Genomic DNA, 18,303 nt, shown 5'->3' with positions numbered 1-18,303 from the left:
CCCTTAGGTCACCCCCAGCACCAAAAGGCACCAGCGCTGCTTCCTGATAAAAAGATTTATTAAGAACCTGCCCAAAAGGAGGATGCGGCCCTGGCACAGGCACTGCATGACAGTGGGCAGCAGGGTGAGAGGGTTAGTGCTTCTCCAGGCAAAACAACCCCATTGGACCCAGCAGCAGGATGAAGCAAAGCGAGTTGAGGGCACAGAAAGGTGATGGGAGAACATCTGCGTGGCAGAGGACCTCCCGCCGGGGTAGCCCGGCAGTAGTTAAGGCATATAAAGTGCTTGGAGGAAGACCAGCCCTATGGAGAGGCTAAATAATGCGAGCAGACAGGGACAGTGAGGGATGAGGGCAGCTGGTGAGTCACCTGCACCTCTGCCCCATGGGACCTGGCATGGGCAGGCAGGAGCTGCAGTCAGGAAGGATGCTGCCTGCCTGTACCTCAGCACCCAGTACCCAGCCACAGCCAGGAGATGGGCTGCGGGACCCCCAAATAGGAACCAGGCTGCTGCTCTTCATGGTCATCTCAGTCCATCCCATGTCGGGGATCCTGCTCCATGTTGTGGTGCACTGGAAGGATGGTCCCAGGGCAGTGTCACGCTTCGGCTCAGTCCCAGTGGCAAAGTGAGATGAGGGGGACTTGTCCTTGGTCCCCATCCTGGGAACAGTTCCGCAGAACAGCCCTGTTGTGCAAGGACCAAACCAGCCCTGGCCAGAGGTGGTGGGGGCAAGCAGGGACATCCCTCCACAGCTAATCCTGCATCCCTCCAGCCTGCCCCAGCACTCGCAAACGCTCCCTCCTCCCCATGGACTGCTCCAAGAAATATTGCTTTTCCCTGGAATGTTTCTGTCTAAAATTACCCTAATGGGATTAAGAAAAAGAGAAACCAGGTATAAGACAAGTACCCCCAGGTCATGCTGTAAGGCTGGGGTTAAGCTCCAAGACCACCCTGTGCGGGGCAGAGGACACCCTGGTGATGGGGTTGGGGACAGCAGGACGGCCAGAGGAGCACAGAGCAGCGGTACGGAGCTGCCTCCTCCTGGCAGCAGGAGGGATGCACCTCACGGGGACGGGCTTGGATGCAACGGGATGGGATGGGACAGGGGACAAGAGGGTGAGGAGCACAAGGAGGTCCCATGCCCCTCACTGGGACTGCAGGGAGAAGGCCAGCTTGACACAGCCGAGCTCCTCCCCACCATTGCTGACGACCGCCCGGACGCGGTAGTTGCCATTGGTCATCCAGGAAGGCAGCTCCATGTCGGGCAGGATGAAGTCACTGGCTGGCAGCGAGTACGAGCCCTGTGGAGAGAGGGGATATGTAGGAAAGAGTCAGCTGAGCCCCCCCGCCCCACACCAAAGGGCACGGTGGTACCCAGCATCACACCAACGGGGGTTCTCAACATACCGCTTTGAAGGGGCAGTGGCAGGGGATGCCATAGGTGAGCAGGGGCTCCGGGCACGTTGTGCCGGGTGGGAGGAGCTCGTCCAGGATGGTGCAGACATCGTTGTAGGTGCAGCTGCCCAGCTGGTCAATGCAGGGTAGCTGGATCCAGAGGTCTCCCAGTGCCTTCTCCACCACCAGCACAGCCTGGAAGGAAGGTGTTCAGCACTGGTACAGGCAGCACAGGCATCCATGGCTCCTCCAGCCTGTTCCCTCCCCAGCAATCTCCTTCGGCTCCTGCTCGTGCAACTCTTTGGGGTGTCCCTGGGGCCACCACAAGCCCTCCTGTTTGCAGTTCCTCTCTGCCTGCAGGTTTCTCTTCCTCAAACCTCAGCTTGCCCTCTTGAGCAAACACCTCTCAGCACCTCACAGCACTGCTCCTTCCCACCTCCTCCATGCCATACCCCAAAACCACAGCACGCTCCCCAAGGCCCCAGCCCCAAACATGCACCATGGCATTGCTCAAGACAGCTCATGCACCTTGGGCAGAAACATGTCCTGTCTCATTCCAAAAGGTCCCCTAAAAGCAGCGCAGGGCACTCAGGGCTCCCACAGCGGGGCCGGAGCATGTTCATGGAGGGAGCAGCTGAGCCTGGCCACCCAAAAACGAGTGCTCCAGTGACCATCGGGAGTACCCAGGGTGTCATTTCCCTCCCTGAGTCATTACTCCTAGGGCATGACACAGCTCAAGTGGTTTCCCCCACTGGGATAAGGTTGGGAGCTTCCCACTGGGTTGTTTGCTCCCACTGCGGGTCTCCTTATGCCCATTGCCCCATTCTGGTTTACCGAGCCTGATGTGCTCAGCCCTGCACCTTTCCATGCCTCATTCCCCCAAGGGCTCCTCATTCCCATACCCACTGCTGGGCATTTCCCAGCTGCCAGTGGGTTTGGGAAGCTCATCCTGTGGCAGCATCTCCATCACGTACCTTCAGAGGGGAGGCCATGGTCTTGCCATTGTTGACAGCCGCGCTGACACGCAGGCTCCCAGGGATGCTGATGGGGTCGGGCGCCACAGAGAGGCTCTGCAGCACCACGGGGTCCCTCCTGTCACCACAGTTCTCCCAGGCAAAGCCACCAACCTGCAGCACCAAAGGACAGGAGGAGTTAGAGCCAAGGTGAGGCCAGACCTGGGTTTGCAGAAGGTGTCCCCAGTGCTGGACTCTTGACCCCCTGAAACATCTACTCACGAACACAGCCACAAAATGACCTTCAGCCACCCTTCTAATGACAAATAAGCATTTCCCTCTTCATTTCTCACACTCTCACCTCTCTGAGCCTGAGGGCATCACAGAAACTCTCAGTCCAGCCCCATTGCATGTATTTCACATCTAAATGAGGTTCCCAGGCTATAATCTCCAAACGTGCCTCAGCTCAGCCTCCAAACACTTTGTACGTGAACAAGGTGAGAAGCCAGTGGCGCCAAGCAAGGTGTGTGAGAGCAAAGGCAACAGAGCAAGGGGGAAAAAGAGCAGGGTGGCCAACCAGGGGCATGCTGTGCTTTGGGGTGGCCGTGGGGCTGGTACAACCTCCCAGCTCAGCCCAGCTGTTGCAAGGCCTCATCCACCAGCTCCAGCCACCTAGTTCTATGCAGGAGCAGGAATCACGCTCACATGTTGTGTTTTAAACATGGCTTAACGTTTCCGTCTCCACTCATGCTCAGGGAACAGACGAGCCAGGTTTGCCCGTGCCTGAATGAACCTGATCCTGAGCTGCTTCAGTCTAAATGAGCCAGGGAAGCAGCATTGTCCTGTGGGGTAACGAAAATCCACATGCAGAGGATGTAACCCAGACAAGGGGGACACCACTTGTGTGTCCTGGCTGGGCTGGGAGCCACAATGGGAGATCTCCCCTGTTTCCTCTGAGTCCCACCAGCCTCTTCAGCCATCACTGGCAACACCACCAGAGTCCTTTGCTCCCACAACCCAAGCTCCAATGCAGAGGGATGCCAGCACTCACCTGCAACATCCACTCCTGAACCTGCTGCAAGAGACCAGCTCCAGCTCCCTCTCAGAGCAGGCTCCAGCCTAATGGCAGATGTTTTCCTGACAGGGATGGAGGAGGCATCCCGAGCAGGTTTGGCCGGGGCAGCCTGTGTTCCCATGCCATGGGGCTTTTCCTGCCTGCTCAGCAGCCACAGAACCGGTGGAGGCTGAATTACCTGGTGCCAGGCGGCAGGCCCAGCGGGCACTGCAGGCAGGGGCTCATCCTGTGTTCTGCTCACCAGCCCAGGGCAGGACGGGGCTGAGGGCAAGCCAGGACAAGGGGCAGGCTGCGCCCTGACATTTAGCAAGAGCTGGGAGACCCTCACCCACAGATCTACAGGTAAAGAGACTCCATAGGAGCTAATGCAGATTGCTGTGACACAGAGCCCCTCCAGCCTTCCTAACTGGCTACCTCTGCCCTGGGGCAACATCAGCTTTCCTGGAAAATAAGTAAAAGAGCTTCCCCCTCGCACCGTGTGAGAGTCATGCGTTTTAATCAGCTGTATCTTAATCAGCGCCTGTTGATGAGCCCGGCCCAGCGCTGCGTGGGAACGAGGAGGCAGCAGCCTGAGCTGGTGAGCCGGAAAATCCTCATGGAGAGGAGGAATGAAACCCGAGGTATTGGGAAGCTCAGCCAAAGTGAGGCCGCTGGGCCCGAAACCGTTCTGGTTCCAAACAGTTTGTCGGCCCTGAAATCCCCTCTGGGGCTCACCCCAAACCTGCAGACACGGTCCTCCCCACACGGTCAGGTCCATGAGATCCCACCACCCCCAGTCCAGCCGCGCATCCCAAATCGACCTTGCAGAAGGACGACGCTCGTCAAAGCGCTGTTGATCCCTTGTAAAACGCACCAGGACGAAGCGCAACAGCTCTCCCGCACCTCGCACCGCTGGGGCTGCTCCCCGCATCCCCCCCAAAGGAGCAGGGTCGGGGTCGGGGGTCTCTCACCTTGCCCAGCCTGCGGGACCCGCTCCGCTCCACCAGCAGCTGCGGGTGCGAGCTGCCGAGCGAGGCAGCACAAAGCTGCACCGCACACAGCAGCAGCAGCAGCGATAGAGCCAACATCCGCATTCCGACAACGCAGAGCTGGCCCGGCCGGCGGGGAAGCAAACCGGAGCGGGATGGAGGAGAGAGGCGAGAGCAGAGGCCGGAGGGGGCAGCCGCAGAAGCGGAGCGGTGGGACTGCTCCACCTCCCGTTCCGTGCCCTCCCCCTGTGCACGCTCAGATTTTCCCTTCCTCTTTTCCCCTTTTTTTTCTCTTTCCCTTCACTGGTTCTGTTCCCAAGCGCAGGACTGGATTCGCAGGGATGCTGGGACGGGAAGCTGCGCTTTCCCAGGCACCCAGGGACATCCACCGCCAGCCTCTGTGGATGCAAAGGATCGGTACCACCTCTCACCGCCTTACATCCCCGCAACTCTCGGCACACACGTCGGAGCCCCCAGACCCGATGGTGTGTGCTGCAAGGGGTGGGAGCACCCTGGGATTGAGTGGCCCTTGGCTGGGCAGTTTGCCACAGCACCCACCACCCATCTATCCAAAATTTCAGATTTAATACCCTTCTCTTCCATCCTCCCCCTTCAGTGCTCATTTTCAAGCCAGAGCTGCCCCAAACCCCCCCATCATGCTGGAATGGCCCCACGGGTACCCTGCCATCACAGACAGCACAGGAGGGTGGCTTTTCCCACATATTCTGGTGAACAGATGTGGTTTTTTCCCTGTGGAAAGCTGGAATGGGCACTGAGCACAGAGGACATGAGTGTGGAAGGTCTCAGACCTCCCACCACCTCCACCACAGCACTGTTAGAAGCCATTTGTGGGACTCTTCCCCATAGGCAGCTCTGCTCCCCCTCACACACTGACACTGGCTGGCCTCCCCCTATCATTCCCAGCCTTGGGAAGGGTTGCCTGGCTTGTCCAAGCCAGCGCTATTTTTAGCCTTTCATCCTTATTTAGCAGCGAGGCCGGTTGGGAGCGTGCAGGCAGGGCAGGGAGCACGCAGGGACCGTGACGGATGCTGCTGCCCATCCTGCACCAGCAGCAACAACTGTGCCGCTGATCCACTGCGGAGGCTTAAGGATGAGGAATAAATAGCCTGGATCCTCCCACCCGGGAGCAGGGCCGAAAGTTATTCCTTGGGATTAGTTTTCACTTTGAGGCCCCAGAGCAGCCGGGGGACAGGGACAGAGGAGAGGCATGGGCATGGCCGGAGCATCATGTTTGGAGCCAGAAGGGGGGAAGAGCCCCTTGCCTCCAGCCCCCAGCATCACATGCTTTCCTTCTTCTCTCTGTCAGTGTGGGTGAAGGTTTCACTCCCGCATTCCCATCCTCCCCCCCTCCATTTTGCTGTGTGGGGAAAAAAAGAGAATAAAGGACTGTGAAGACAGGTTAACCCACACCTTATTGCTTGGAAAAACACAGGCAGGCACAGGAATGACTTGAAATGGCTGTTCTACCTCAAGGCAGAAGCATGCGTGACCTAGATCCCCACCAGAAGAGTCTGTGATGTCTTTTTTTTTGAACACATGCAAGATCCTCTGCAGTTCAAACAGTTCTTTGAGCTATCTCTTGCATGCAAAGCCCCGGTCATGAGTTCTCAGCAGATCTGGCTCAACATCTCCAATTTGCATTGAAGAGAAGCAGCAAGCACAGATGGGTTGATGACTTTGTGCGTTCTATTTGACAAAAGCAAACAGATTGCGAACAATGAGCAGGGTGAAGGAAGCAACCACAGACCACCTTCTCTCCACTGCCTTGGCTCTGCATCACCACCGGCCAGAGCATCACCCAAAAGCCTCCCGGCAAAATCTTCTCCCCCCTTTTTTTCCCAGTTTGGGTTAAATAATAAAAGAAACAAAATTTAAAATGAATGGTCCCATTGCGCTCATGGGACCACCCTGCACAGAGACCAAACAGTTGGATATCCCATGTGCTGGCACCCACACTGCCTTGTACCCACCCTATCCCATCCAGTCCTTACCAGCTGGAACTGGAGAGAGAAAGGAGACTTTAACAGCTTGCATAAATACTTTTCTTATCTATAAGCTTTGGCAAACACTTTAAATGACCATTGGTACAAATTAACTCGACGCTTGGCCAGCTGTTATCCCATTTACGGCAATTCAGCTGAGCGTGAGATAAACACTCCTAAGCTCCCTTCTCCAGACAAAGCCCTTGAGATGTCTCCAGCACTGTCTCCCCTTAGGAGAGATGGGGATAACACCAACAAAGACATCAGGGCAAACTTCAGAACAAGACAAAGCTGCCCCAGGTGGAGCTGCCACACACTGCTTCTGCTTTCTTGTCTTTGAATGGGGAGAAATCCCCTTGCTGTCATGGTGCCATCACCTCCAGCCCTCTGCAAGCCTCCTCAGCCCCAGCTGATCCCCAGATCTCCAGACTCTTCTGGTTAGGGAGAAGGGGATGAGTTGTTGCAGCCATGAATCCCACCCCTACAATGCCCTGGAAAGCCCCTGCTCTGCTCCAAAGCAGCTGGACACAAAAGTTTCTGGCTGTTTAAGCGCTGCCCTGGTGCAAGGTATCAGTATATTGGGGCAGAAGATGAAGCAGGGCTGAGATGGGAGATCTCAGCAGCAACGACACATCCCATGCAGCCTGCATAGAAAAGATGGGAGAAACTGAGGAATTTATAAAATGAAGCTAAAAACAAGCAAAAATAAGGGAGTTTTGAGGCAGCACATGCAGGGCCTCAGGCAGGAAGCCACACAGATGCACCTGTGGGCTGAAGGAAGCATGTAACGTCAGTTGGGGCGGCCTCTTCTCCAAAAGTTAGTGATTTATATAAATGTAGGGTTGGAGCTGCCGTGGTGAGCACAGCAAAACAGAGCCTGCACCAGCAGCACGGGGTATGGAGCACTTAGGGGTGAGGGTGTGCTCACTGCACATCCCCAAGCTCCATCTCTGGCCTTGCTGGCTTCATGCCTCAGCCTGATGTGACCAAACCCTCTGCTTTTTCTCCACCGTTAGCAAGAGAAACCCTACCCAGAGCCCTGCTTCGTGCATTCCAGTGCACCCCATTGGTGCCCCACAGTTAGAACCAGAAATTACCACGCGCACAAGTGCAAGCTGCTGCGCCTTGGTGCACCAGCAGGATGTGATGGCGGCTGGGCAGGCTCCTCCTCAGCTGCCCACACAGCTGCTTCTGTTCGCAGCCATGGCCCCAGCGATGCAAATTCAGCCTGGGAATACGCATGTGCTTCGTGCCTGCCCCTGCACGCCTTCAGCTACCAAGTCTGGACCAGGATTTTTCATTACCCCTGAAGAGGTGGAGACCAGCACCTTGCTGAGCTTTTATCCCACAAGCCATCTACTCAGCCCAAATAAGTACTCTCAGGCAGGGAAGGAGATTTGCGCCATGTATAAAGTGCTGGGAGAGATAAGAACAGAGATGCTTGTGGTGGTTTCTGAGGGGTGGGAGCCGATGCCAGGAAGCTGCTGTGACTCACCAAACTCCACCCAGGTTAAGCAGCACCTACCCAAGAGCATGAAGCCAACTGGTCCCACCAGTCCGCAGGAGGCTTGGGGCCTGCCCCTCACCTTCCCCACCCTCCTATCCTAAGGGTGAGACATCCCAAGTGATGTTTCACAATTTACCCACTCCAGTCCCAGGGTTACCAGGGCAGAAAGAACACCTCCACGTCGCACGTGATGGGGCAACCACACACCTCCGCTCCGTTGCTGCGTGGGCAGGAGGAGCAGTGGTGAAGCACCAGCCGTGCAGGCAGCCCCTGGGCCCGCAGGCTGCTTGGACTAATCCCAGGGGATATGTGGAAAATATCAGAATAGAAACTTGTTGACAAAAACTGGCAGTGTTTCCATACGGGCACAGCCTCATGACCGGGGTGAAACACTCCTGTTTCAGCTGCTGGGTGGCAGCAGTCTTTATTTCAGGTCAGGATGTGTGTTCATTTAGAAATGTCTGTTCTTCCATGGTATTCAAAGAATATCATCAGAACCAAGGAGGAACCTGCCTTTCCTCCTGTTAAGTTCTAGAAAGGACACTTTCAAATCCATGTGTTTTCCTACCTCTCCAGGACCCATTTCTGAAGTGCAAGGTTTCCTCCTGGAAAAGGGCACCCTGGGTCCAGGCGCAGTATGTGGGGTGTTTGGGAAGCTCAAGAGGGGGGTTGGCAGGATGCAGCCCCTCAGGCAGTATGGACCACAGTGAAAGCCCCCTCCAGCCAGCACAGCTACCCCTATAGCAGAGCTGCTCCCAGAGTAAAGCAGCCCAAAGCCACCACTTTTACACAACCACCCCAGGACAAGCTGAAACCTCACGGGGAGATGGCAAAAGCCAGGATGGATCCTGACTTTGTCCCTCTCCCAGGTGGCTGGTGTGGGTTCACCAAGGAAGCACCATGAGGCAGCCCTGCTCCAGCTGAACCCCAACCCCAGCGCAAGGTCCTGCTCCTTTTTTCCCTTACCCTAGATGGAGCATCCTCAGTGCAGGGGACGCCATGGACAGATCACCCGCAGGACGGGGGATCCTTCCACCTTGGAACGAAGCACCCCGAGGATTGGAGGGCTCGGAGAGCCGGAGCACCCCGCCGGATGCCCATGGCCAGCCCCGGGGGCGGGCGGGCTGCCGCCGGGGGCCCTGCCCTTGGCTCGGGGGTGCAGAGCACCCTCTCCCGGCGCTGCCCGCGAGCAGCTGCGGAGACTTTTTTATTATTATTAATTATTTATTTATTCTGTATTTTTTTCCTGCCTGCCAGCTGGGGCGGCTCGTCCCGTCCCATCCCGTCCCGTCCCGTCCCGTCCGTCTCTCCGGTCCCTCCGGGCAGCGGAATCCGCTCTGCGGGGATGCTGCGCTCCGCGCCCCGCGGCTGAGCCCCATGGGCTGCACCGGCAGCGCCCTGCGCTGCTGCCCCGCCGGCGGCCAGGTAGCGGCTGCGGGGCTGGGCTTGGGTTGGGCTTTGCCTGGGGTCGGGGCTTGCGAGCGGTCGGGGCTTTGCGTGGAGCTGGGGCTCGCGTGGGGATGGGGGGTGCGTGGAGCCCCGCTTGCACTGCTGCGGGTGGGAGGTGTGCGGGGGGGAGTGGGCGGGTGGCAAGGTTATAACGGGCTGCGGGTATCCCACCGCGTACAGGGGGAGTTGCAGCCACCTGTGCTGCACCCCTCCGGGCTGTACCCCCCACATCATCCGTGCTAAAGGGGGGTGACAGTGCCTGTTGGAAATGCTGGTCCCATATAGGACAGGAATGGTTCCGCCATCCTCTGCCACTCTCCCACAGCATCCTCCCTTGCCCCAAAAGTTGTCTCCCTTCTCATGCTGGGTACCCCGTTGTGCTGAAGGCAGCACTTCTTCAGGGGGATGCTGAGTTCCCAGCAGATATCAGTGTATCGCTCTGCACTGAAGACCTCTTGTGATTTAAGGTCTAGAAATTATCCGCTGCTTATTATTACTCTTTTTTGATGTGTTCTCACTTTGCCATAAGCCTCGGGAGGCGTTTGTGAAGTTGTGCTGTGTGTAACTGGTGTCAGTGGTGGCTGGAGGGTAGCAGGGGCAGGAGGAAAGCTGGAAAGGCCCCATAGTGCTGGTGTTCCCCCCTACATGGACAGCCCTTTGCAGAGGCAGCTGCAAGAGCTCGGCTGCCCAGGACCATGTGTCTAAAGCACAACCCACTGCTGGGATGTGTGGGGGAGCAGGAGTGGAGCTTGCACAGCCCCGCGGCCAGCAAGTGCCTTTATTTACAGCACTTGCAGCCTTGGCTGCTTCTCCATAGCACAGAAGTTAAAAACAAACCCCAAACACTGTTCCCTCTGTCATGGGATCAGACACTTGTGGGCTGGTTTGTGACTGTGAGAAGGGGCATGGTGCAGAGAGAAAACAGCAGCCCCGAGGCTGCAGGTGCTGAGAACTGAAAGGAGGAAATTGAAGTCAGTCACTTGCCCACAGATACCTCCCTTCCTGTCCTCGCCGGCTCCCCAGCTCCTGTGCTGAGCCTTGAGGTGCTGCTCGCTGCAGTTTGTGCCCCATAAAACAGCCCTGATGCTGTGACTAAGTCACAAGTTAATCCCAAAAGCAGCACTGAAAATCCCCTTTATGGTAACCAGGGGTGAGGGCGGGCATCGAGCTGCTCCTGCACACGTTCTCACATCCTGGGTACCAAAAGGCAGGTGGAAGATTTTCACCCTCCCACTGCTGATGAGTGGACTTGCAGAGGTGGTCCCATGGGGTTGTCTGGGGATGGGGGAGCTGTCAAACTTAGGCAGACCTGGGTGGGCATAGAATCATGGAATGCTTTGGGTTGGAAAGGACCTTAAGGTCATTCAGTTCCAACCCCCTGCCATGGGCAGCCCAGTTTGCACTATGGATAATGAGCACAACTAGGAAAGGACATCATGGGGCTGGGGGCTGCCGAGGCTTTGGGGCTGGTCCCAGGTTGGAGGTGACCTTGGAGAGCCCATGCTGAGCTGGATCTGGTGGTGGATTTCATACCAGGCACTGCTGCGTGCCCTGGGGGAGGTGGCTTGGCAGCCTTGTCCTTCCCATTCACTGGTCTGCAGGGCGATGAGGAGGCACAGGAGAAGATGCCATGGACAAAGCCTGGCCCCAAGCTGTAGGCGCTGGCCCTGCAGGTCCCCTCCCCTCCATCTCCATCCACACTTGGCCACCCATCACCGCCACTTGCCCTTCAGTCGTGCTCCCAGCGTGAGAGAGGCCAAGACTCCTTCCCAAAAGATCAGGGCTGAGCTTTGGCTGCCTTCCAGTGCTGGGGTGAATTTATTTTGGAGATATAGGAACTATATGTAGCAGCAGGAGCCGGGGAAAGGTCAGGATGCAAAACTCAGGGCTGTCAACGGCATGAAGGCTTTGTATACAGTCTGTGGCACAGATTTGACTGTACGAGAGGTGATGGTTACCTCGTAACGCAACCTCAATAGAAGAAAAACAGCAGCAGAGTCAGAGGCAGGTCCCACAGACCTGAGCCAGCATTGCTATGACAGCACTGAGCATCTGCTGCAGGTCCTGGGGAGCTTTGATAGGGTCACAGGCCGAATCCTGGCCCCATTCTCCAGGGCAACAAAGCAGAACCTGGAGCCCAGGAGCAGAGTTGGGATTTAAATGCTCATTTCCTGCCTCTGTGTGATTTCGTTTGTTGTTGCAGGGTTTAATTGCTTAACAGACTTGTAAAACAGGAAAGGAGGAAGAAAAATACAGTGCAAAACCCCACCTCATGCTGAAAGCTGAAGCAGAGGCTGCAGCTGCCTCTGTGCGGGTCCTCCCCACCGCTGGCATCTTTTGGGATGCCTCATGTGCTGTGGGAAATCCCAATTAATCCATCCATAAACAGCTCTGCTCCACACCAGTAGAAATGTTTAGTTCTAAGAATGTGGGTACTTCTTTTTTATAGCTGGGAGGTATTTCTTGGCATAAGCCTCCCCAAAGCTGAAGCCAGAGGTTTCCATGCTGAGACTTTAGAGGATAAGCAGTGCTGCCGATGCCCTGCACCTGTGGGATGTTCCAGACTGCTTCTTCCCTGGGCCAAAGCCATTCCAGATGGAGCAACTCCCAACCTGCTCCTTTCATAGTGGATACTGGGGCTGGCTTCCAGCCCTCCAAAATGCACCGGTGACACCAGACATGTGGGTGCCATGTGCTGCTCTGGAGGTGGCAGTGGAAGGTGCTGCTGTATTTCAGTTTACAGCCACATTTTGCTTTTCACCTGGCTTTGGAGCTCTCAGTGCTTAGGAGTGAAATTAGCTCAGGACACTACTGCAGTAGCTCCTAGAGGTAGGAAGGGTGTTTCCATACCCATCCCATGGACAGTCCCCTCGCACAGCCTGTGCTATCTATCAGTAAAACCTGTGAGGTGTTTGAGGTTGCTGTGATGCTTCCAGGCTTGCAGAGCCACAACTGCCCCATCCACACTCTCCAGACCCCAAAACCCAGCATGGGACATGGGGTACATTAAATATCAGGGGAGTGCACATTAGTATGAGAAGGGTGACGGAGGAGGATGGAGACCGTGGGGCTCAGCAGCATCCCGGGTGACCCATGTTTGCAGGGCAGGTTTTGTTGGGAATGAGAACAAGCCCTGTGAATCCTGACCGTCTGGTGTCTCCTTATCCCACTGCCTGGGCTGTGTTCAACACCGCAGCGCTCACGCCATAGAAGGGAAGATAAAGCTGTGGCTTCCCAGAGGCTCGGAGTCTTCCTGAGGCTCTCTGGCAACTGCGCTTCCCTCCGGCTTCAGGAGGGGGGCTGCAGGGGAGGCAGAGGCAGGGCCCTCTTTGCTTTCCCTCGCTGTTTTCCCAAAGCAGGCTCCTTAATCTGGTCTGTATTGATCCAAGTTCCTGAAGGCTGCAGGGCTGGTTTTGTTAGGGACTGGTGTTCTTAGGTGCGGCTTTGTTGGGTGCTGGAGAGCAGCATCGTGTTGGCAGGTGGGTTCCCTTGTCCACAGTGCATCCACACCCCTATCTAGAAGCATGACCCAATGATGGGCATCATGGGCAAGATCTACCCTGCACTGGGGAGGCTGAGCTGCAAGAGCAGGCGAGATTTGCTTCTATCTTCCAGCAACACACAAAAATACATCCACGTCTCTTTTCTTCTTCTCCTCCTCCCCTCCAAGTGACTAAATTAAGCCCGTGCAGGGCTGGAAGGCATCCCACAGAGCTGCGCTGCTGAAGGCAGCTCCCGGCTCTGGGTTCTATCAGCCCCCGGCAGCAGTGGGAGCGCGCGGGAGCGCGCAGGGCCCAGCAGCACATTCCTGTGCTCCTGAGGTCATTGCCTGTGCCGCTGCCAGCCCTGCACAGGACCCGCAGCGCCTCTGGTTTATGGTATTTTCATGTCTCACTCCTGGGTCGAAGCCCGGCTGTGTTAAGCATCGGCTTGTTTGGGATGCTGCAAGCTGCCAGGGACCAGGCTGACCCTGAGCATCCCAAGGCAGCAGGGACAGAGCAGGAGAAAAGTGGCAAGGAAGCACCATAGCCACAGCCATGCTGAGTGCTGCCTGCTCTTCCCCACTGAATGTTTTGCTGCTGGACCCTATTTTGCACCAGCACCATGTCAGGGGGGTTGTGAGCATCCTTTGGGTTTTCCAGCCGGTGGCTGGCTATGCCAGGTTGGAAGCATCTGGGATGAAGGAAAACAGCTCCGGGCTGTCTGCCAGGCACCCATGGACACTGGGGGCTGTCAGAGGGCAGGGAGGGACCACTGCTGCTCGAGCACCTGTGTTTTAGGAGGGCTGAAGCATGCCCAGTGCAGGGTGCCTGCTGGAAGGTGTCCTGTGCCCTGCTTTGTCCCCCCTGCTCCAGCCCTTTCTCTCTCTTAGAGACAGCTAAAAGCCCAGCAGCAAAGGGGACCAGCATCCCAGGAGCTCACGGCCGTGAAGACAGAGCACGGTGAGAAGATGGGTGTCTTCTTCCCCCTACTGTGCTTTCCTATTGTGATATTAATAAAGCATTAGGATGGACCACAGGGTGGCCAGCCTGCACTGGGGAGGATGGGGATGGTGGCTGCAGCCGTCACGTGGCACTGGTGCAAGTGGGCAGATATGATGGCATCCCAAAGATTATGGCATCCAGAGATGATGGTATCCAGACAGGATGGCATCCCAGAGATGAGGCATCCCAGAGATGAGGCATCCCATCCTCTCAAGCACCCAGACTGTCCCCTAATGAGCTGTGTCCTCTCTGAACCTGTCAACAGCATCCCAATTAGTGCTAGTTTTCACCAGTGAGATGGGGGCAGGTATTTGTCTAGTGGGAAGAGGACAGGGGCTGAACCCAGGCCAGGACATCCAAGCAGCCCAGTTAGCAGGATGCAGCCAGCACCGTTCCAGCCACATTTGCATTGCAGCAAATGCCACCCTCTTGCCTGAGGATGGGAAGGAGAAGGCAGCACTGCCAGAGGAGCGGACAGAGAATACAAGACTCCTCCAAGGTCAGGAGGAGGATGAGGAGGAGCGCCTGCAGGATGCCAGATGGGAAGGCACCAAGGGAATCACCCAGGATGGTGACATCCAGGTCAGTCAAACGTGCGGATGCTGCTGGGGACGGCAGCTGGGCAGGGAGTGTGTGGCCAGCCAGGACTTCTCAGGCATCAGTCATGGACCAGGAATGTGTTGGGCTGGGCTCTCCCATTTTGGGGAGAAGGAAGGGGATAGGAAGGGGTTAGGAGGCCTGGAATGGTGCTGGTCTAGCAATGAGGCACAGGCAGCTGGGAGGGCCACAGCATCCCTCACACCAGGTCATACAGGTAGGGTTTGTCACCTCCCTGCTTCCCAGGTGGAAAAGGGAAAAGACCTGGAGCTGAAGGAGCAATTTGATGCCCTGAGGAGAGAGCATCTGGAGACCCTGCAAGGTGCGTGCTGGGACAGCAGGGCTCACCCCAATACTGTGGTCCCCCCCCCAGCTCCATGGCACCTTGGGGCTCCCTGCCCTGGTGTCCCCACACCAGTGACACTCGGTTCATGTTCTCCCTGCAGAGCTCCAGAGAGCACATGAGCAGGAGAAGCTGCTGCTGGCAGAATCCCACCACAGGTCCCAGGCAGCCTTACAGGTACCTGAGGGGAAATCCCTGGGGAGGGGGTGTTTGTGGAGGGTTTGAGGACTGTCTGCTGGCTCTGCCATAGTGACCTAACCTCCTCAGTGGTCACCTTGGTCCTGGGGACCATGCAGACTCCTCTGGCCCTGGGGCTATGGGGGTGCCACAGCCCAGCTCTGCTTAGGAAGGAATCACAGATATCTTCCACCCTGTTTCTTCCCTGGCTGCCCTAGGAGACGATCCAGGCACTGAATTCTCAGCTGAAGGCCTTCCAGGACAGGATGAAGCGGGTGGAGGAGTCACTTATGAGCACAGACTACAAGAAGCACATTGAGGTGCAGAGAGGGGTGGCAGGGAGGGGACCTGCCTCTGGGGTGCTGGTCCAAAGCTTCTCGGATGAACCTTGAGGTGCTGGGGGGGCACAGGGCAGCTGAAGTGGGGAGCAAAGCCCTGTCTCTGGGAGGTGCATGGGCTGTTGGGGTCTCTTGAACACAAGTGATGGGTGAAACGTGGAGTCATGTGTGTGGGATGAACCATGGCAGATACCCCAGTGCTCACCCTACAGCTGCCCGTGCCCTGTAGGAACACGGGAGCCCCAGCCCCTTCTGGGAGCAGGAGCTGGAGAGCCTGCACTTTGTCATCGAGATGAAGAATGAGCACATCCATGGGCTGGACAAGAAGCTGCTGAACCTGGAGACCGTGGTGGGTTGAAAGGAAGGGGTGAGGGGGGTCACAAGTGGGCTTTGTTCTTTCCATCTTCTCTCCCCACCTGAATCCCATCCAGAAGGTGCAGCTAAAGAGGAGGTGGATGGAGCCTGGTTCCTCTCTTTGAGCAGGGAGGGGGTGCGGGTGAAATGCCATCACTTTCTGCCTCTCTCCTCATCCTCATGCCCACTTCCAGGCAGAGAAGAACCTTCTTCTGGAGGAGAAGGTGAAGACTCTGCAGCAGGAGAATGAGGACCTGCAAGTTCGCACCCAGAACCACTTGGTCATGGCGAGGTAAGTGCTGGTTCCATGCACCCCGGTGGCACTGGGGACAGGGAATACATTGGGAATACATCAGAGCCCACGGTGCCATTCACAGATGCTGTTTCCCCACAGGCAGCTCTCAGAGGAGCTCCTGGCTGCTCGTGGAGCACTGGAGAAGGAGGCACAGCTCCGGGAGCAGGCGCACCGCGAGAAGGAGGAGCTGCTGTACCGCGTGCTCAATGGAGGGGACAGCTCCCCATTCCCCATCGCTGCTGGCGAGGTGCCCCTCATCGCCACGTAGCACAGTGCTGGGGGTGTCAGGGTTTCCCTCTGGGTGCCAGAGCCCAGGGCTGCTCTCACAGTGCCCCACTGCCGGAGCAGGCCCCCGGGCTGGCCCCATCCAACCAAAGGCAATGGAGCATTCCACAGGACACTTGCGCCTGCCTTTCCCCAGCCCATGCAGGGCACCCTGGCAACCCCATTGCACCATCCCTGCACCCCTTCCTCTGGTGGGAGGCTTTCTAGGGGGTAAAAGGGGTCAGCCAGGACACACAGATTGGGCTGGATCCAACCCAGCGCTTGGCTCTGAGCATGACCAGCATCAGTGCTGCTTGGGGGCGTGAGGAGGAAGATGAGGCGATCACTGGGATGGGATGGGGACGAGCACAGGGAAGCTGAGGAGAGCACTGGGGATATGGCGGTGGTAAGGTACCTGACTCCTGGGGAAGGAGGTGGCCAAGCCCAGGTCTGAGCCACAGAATGGGTGCAGCTGGGTATATCTGCCACCTCCAGCACTGCCCCTGCTATAGACCATGCCAACCTTGCCCTCCCACCCATATCCTCCTCCCCTCCTCCATCTCCAGCAAACAGCTCCCAGGGATCACTCCTGCATCCCAGGCCTTCCCCCACTCACTGCCACACAGACACCAAGCTCTCCTGTCCCCACCACACATCAGCAGCACCACCACCAGTGCCATCCTTTCCCCCAAAGCTGGGCAGAGGCTGCATGCCCAGAGGTGCACATCTGGGGAGCAGAGCATCCTCCCAAGGAAGAGCAGGCTTCAGCAGGTCACATCCCTCCCTGCTCCAAGCCAGCACATCCCCATTGGGAAGATGCTGCCAGCAGGGCTGGATGCACACAAGCACTTTCCACAGGGCGCATGAGCACGGTGGGATGGGCACTGCTCCAGGGGCTGTCACTGGCCTGTCAGCTCCCCAGGGCTGGTGAGCCCTGGTGTGTTTGTGTGCATGGATGTGCACCAGGCCAATGTGCCCTGGCTGTAACAATTACAAGTCTGTAAGAAGAAGCAGCCTCAGAATCCAATGTTGGTGGGTTTGGGGATGGTGCAGGAGCATTTCACAGCAGGGCTAAGGGGAACATGGGGAGGGGTGAGAGCAGGCACCACAAAGGCACAACAAGGAAGCCCCTACTGTTGGTCCCCCTTTTTTCCCCTCATTTGATTCATTTCAGTGGGCTTCTGCACAGAGCAGACCCCAACCCTCCCATTCCTGCCAAGCTGGCAGGGCCACAGCAACTGCTGCTTCCGTCCTTTGTGCTGATCCGTATCAGGGAAACGGCAGCTGAATGAGGCAGCCAGGAAGGCAGCAGGGATGTGGGGTCTGGCTCTTACCCTAACCATCAACAGTAGGAAATGGGGGTGCCTGCTGCGTCAGAGCCATGTTCTCCCCAGGGCACCCACTGCCCCATGCATCCCCACAGCTCTGGGAATGAATGGCTCCATCTTTGCACAGCATCCTCAGGGATGCACAGGGATGCAGCAGGTGCTGCAGCATCAAAGCAGAGGAAATGGAGCAGCGAACCCTGCCGAGCTGTGATTGAAGGGGGCAGGATCTCTTGGCAAAGAGAGACGAGTCTGGTGGGCTCTGGCACCCTGCTCTGGGCACCTGGTACCATGTCCTAGTGTCCCCAAGGCAGATACTGCGTGGGACCTGGAGGAATGTGCCTGACTCTGGGAAAGGAGAGCGCTGGGAACTGAGGAGGAGGAATAAATGAGCCCAGAAAGGGACTTGCCCACCATAAGAAGGGAAAAAGCTGACCCAGGCGGTGCCTTAGCATTCACAGAGGGACAGGCGGATCAGGGCAGCACTAGAAGCCTCCTGCTCTGCTGTGAGCAGCTGAGGGGCCAGAGTGTGCAAGGGGCAGAGGGCAATTGGGAGGCTGCAGGGAGAAGTTCCAAAGGCACAAAAGGTCAACCCACAACGCAGTAACAGCAGCAAAAGCTTGTTTGCTTTATCCTCTGCAAACCTCCTTTGGCAGGGGGCTCGCCATGAGGATTCAGTTTGCTCAGGGGCGTTCATCAGGCTCTGCAGGATGCCACCTTGAGCCCAAAGGATCTCTCTGCCCCCCGGGCACAGGGTGGAAGGAGCCGGGCACTCT

The 18,303-nt window shown here is 57.1% G+C and overlaps 2 protein-coding genes across 2 annotated transcripts; one reads left to right on the top strand and one right to left on the bottom strand.

The window, feature by feature from the left end:
- Positions 1-1,145: 1,145 nt before the first annotated feature.
- On the bottom strand, positions 1,146-4,490 carry GM2A (ganglioside GM2 activator; the record flags this gene model as incomplete). The annotated part of the gene is made up of 4 exons (XM_080627243.1): positions 1,146-1,301; positions 1,408-1,590; positions 2,370-2,522; positions 4,374-4,490. 4 exons carry the CDS (start codon positions 4,488-4,490, stop codon positions 1,146-1,148), a joined length of 609 nt encoding a protein of 202 aa, XP_080483369.1.
- Positions 4,491-9,214: 4,724 nt separating this feature from the next.
- CCDC69 (coiled-coil domain containing 69) lies at positions 9,215-16,329 on the top strand. The gene is made up of 9 exons (XM_080627177.1): positions 9,215-9,326; positions 13,723-13,792; positions 14,250-14,416; positions 14,678-14,753; positions 14,878-14,951; positions 15,170-15,271; positions 15,519-15,638; positions 15,838-15,935; positions 16,038-16,329. Exons 1-9 carry the CDS (start codon positions 9,279-9,281, stop codon positions 16,204-16,206), a joined length of 924 nt encoding a protein of 307 aa, XP_080483303.1. The 5' UTR covers positions 9,215-9,278; the 3' UTR covers positions 16,207-16,329.
- Positions 16,330-18,303: the final 1,974 nt, after the last annotated feature.

This window comes from Psittacula echo (assembly GCF_963264785.1).
Source record: "Psittacula echo genome assembly, chromosome: 11".
Taxonomy (NCBI): Eukaryota; Metazoa; Chordata; class Aves; order Psittaciformes; family Psittacidae; genus Psittacula; species Psittacula echo.
The sequence above is the reverse complement of the archived record's forward strand: the minus strand, read 5'-3'. Positions and strand labels throughout refer to the sequence as shown.

Bases quoted from the DNA above. Each gene is read 5' to 3' on its own strand.
- CCDC69 (XM_080627177.1), top strand. From the start codon at position 9,279: ATGGGCTGCACCGGCAGCGCCCTGCGCTGCTGCCCCGCCGGCGGCCAG. The intron at 13,793-14,249 runs GTGAGAAGATGG...TTTGCATTGCAG, and splicing joins GGCCGTGAAGACAGAGCACG to CAAATGCCACCCTCTTGCCT. The intron at 15,639-15,837 runs GTGGGTTGAAAG...GCCCACTTCCAG, and splicing joins TGCTGAACCTGGAGACCGTG to GCAGAGAAGAACCTTCTTCT.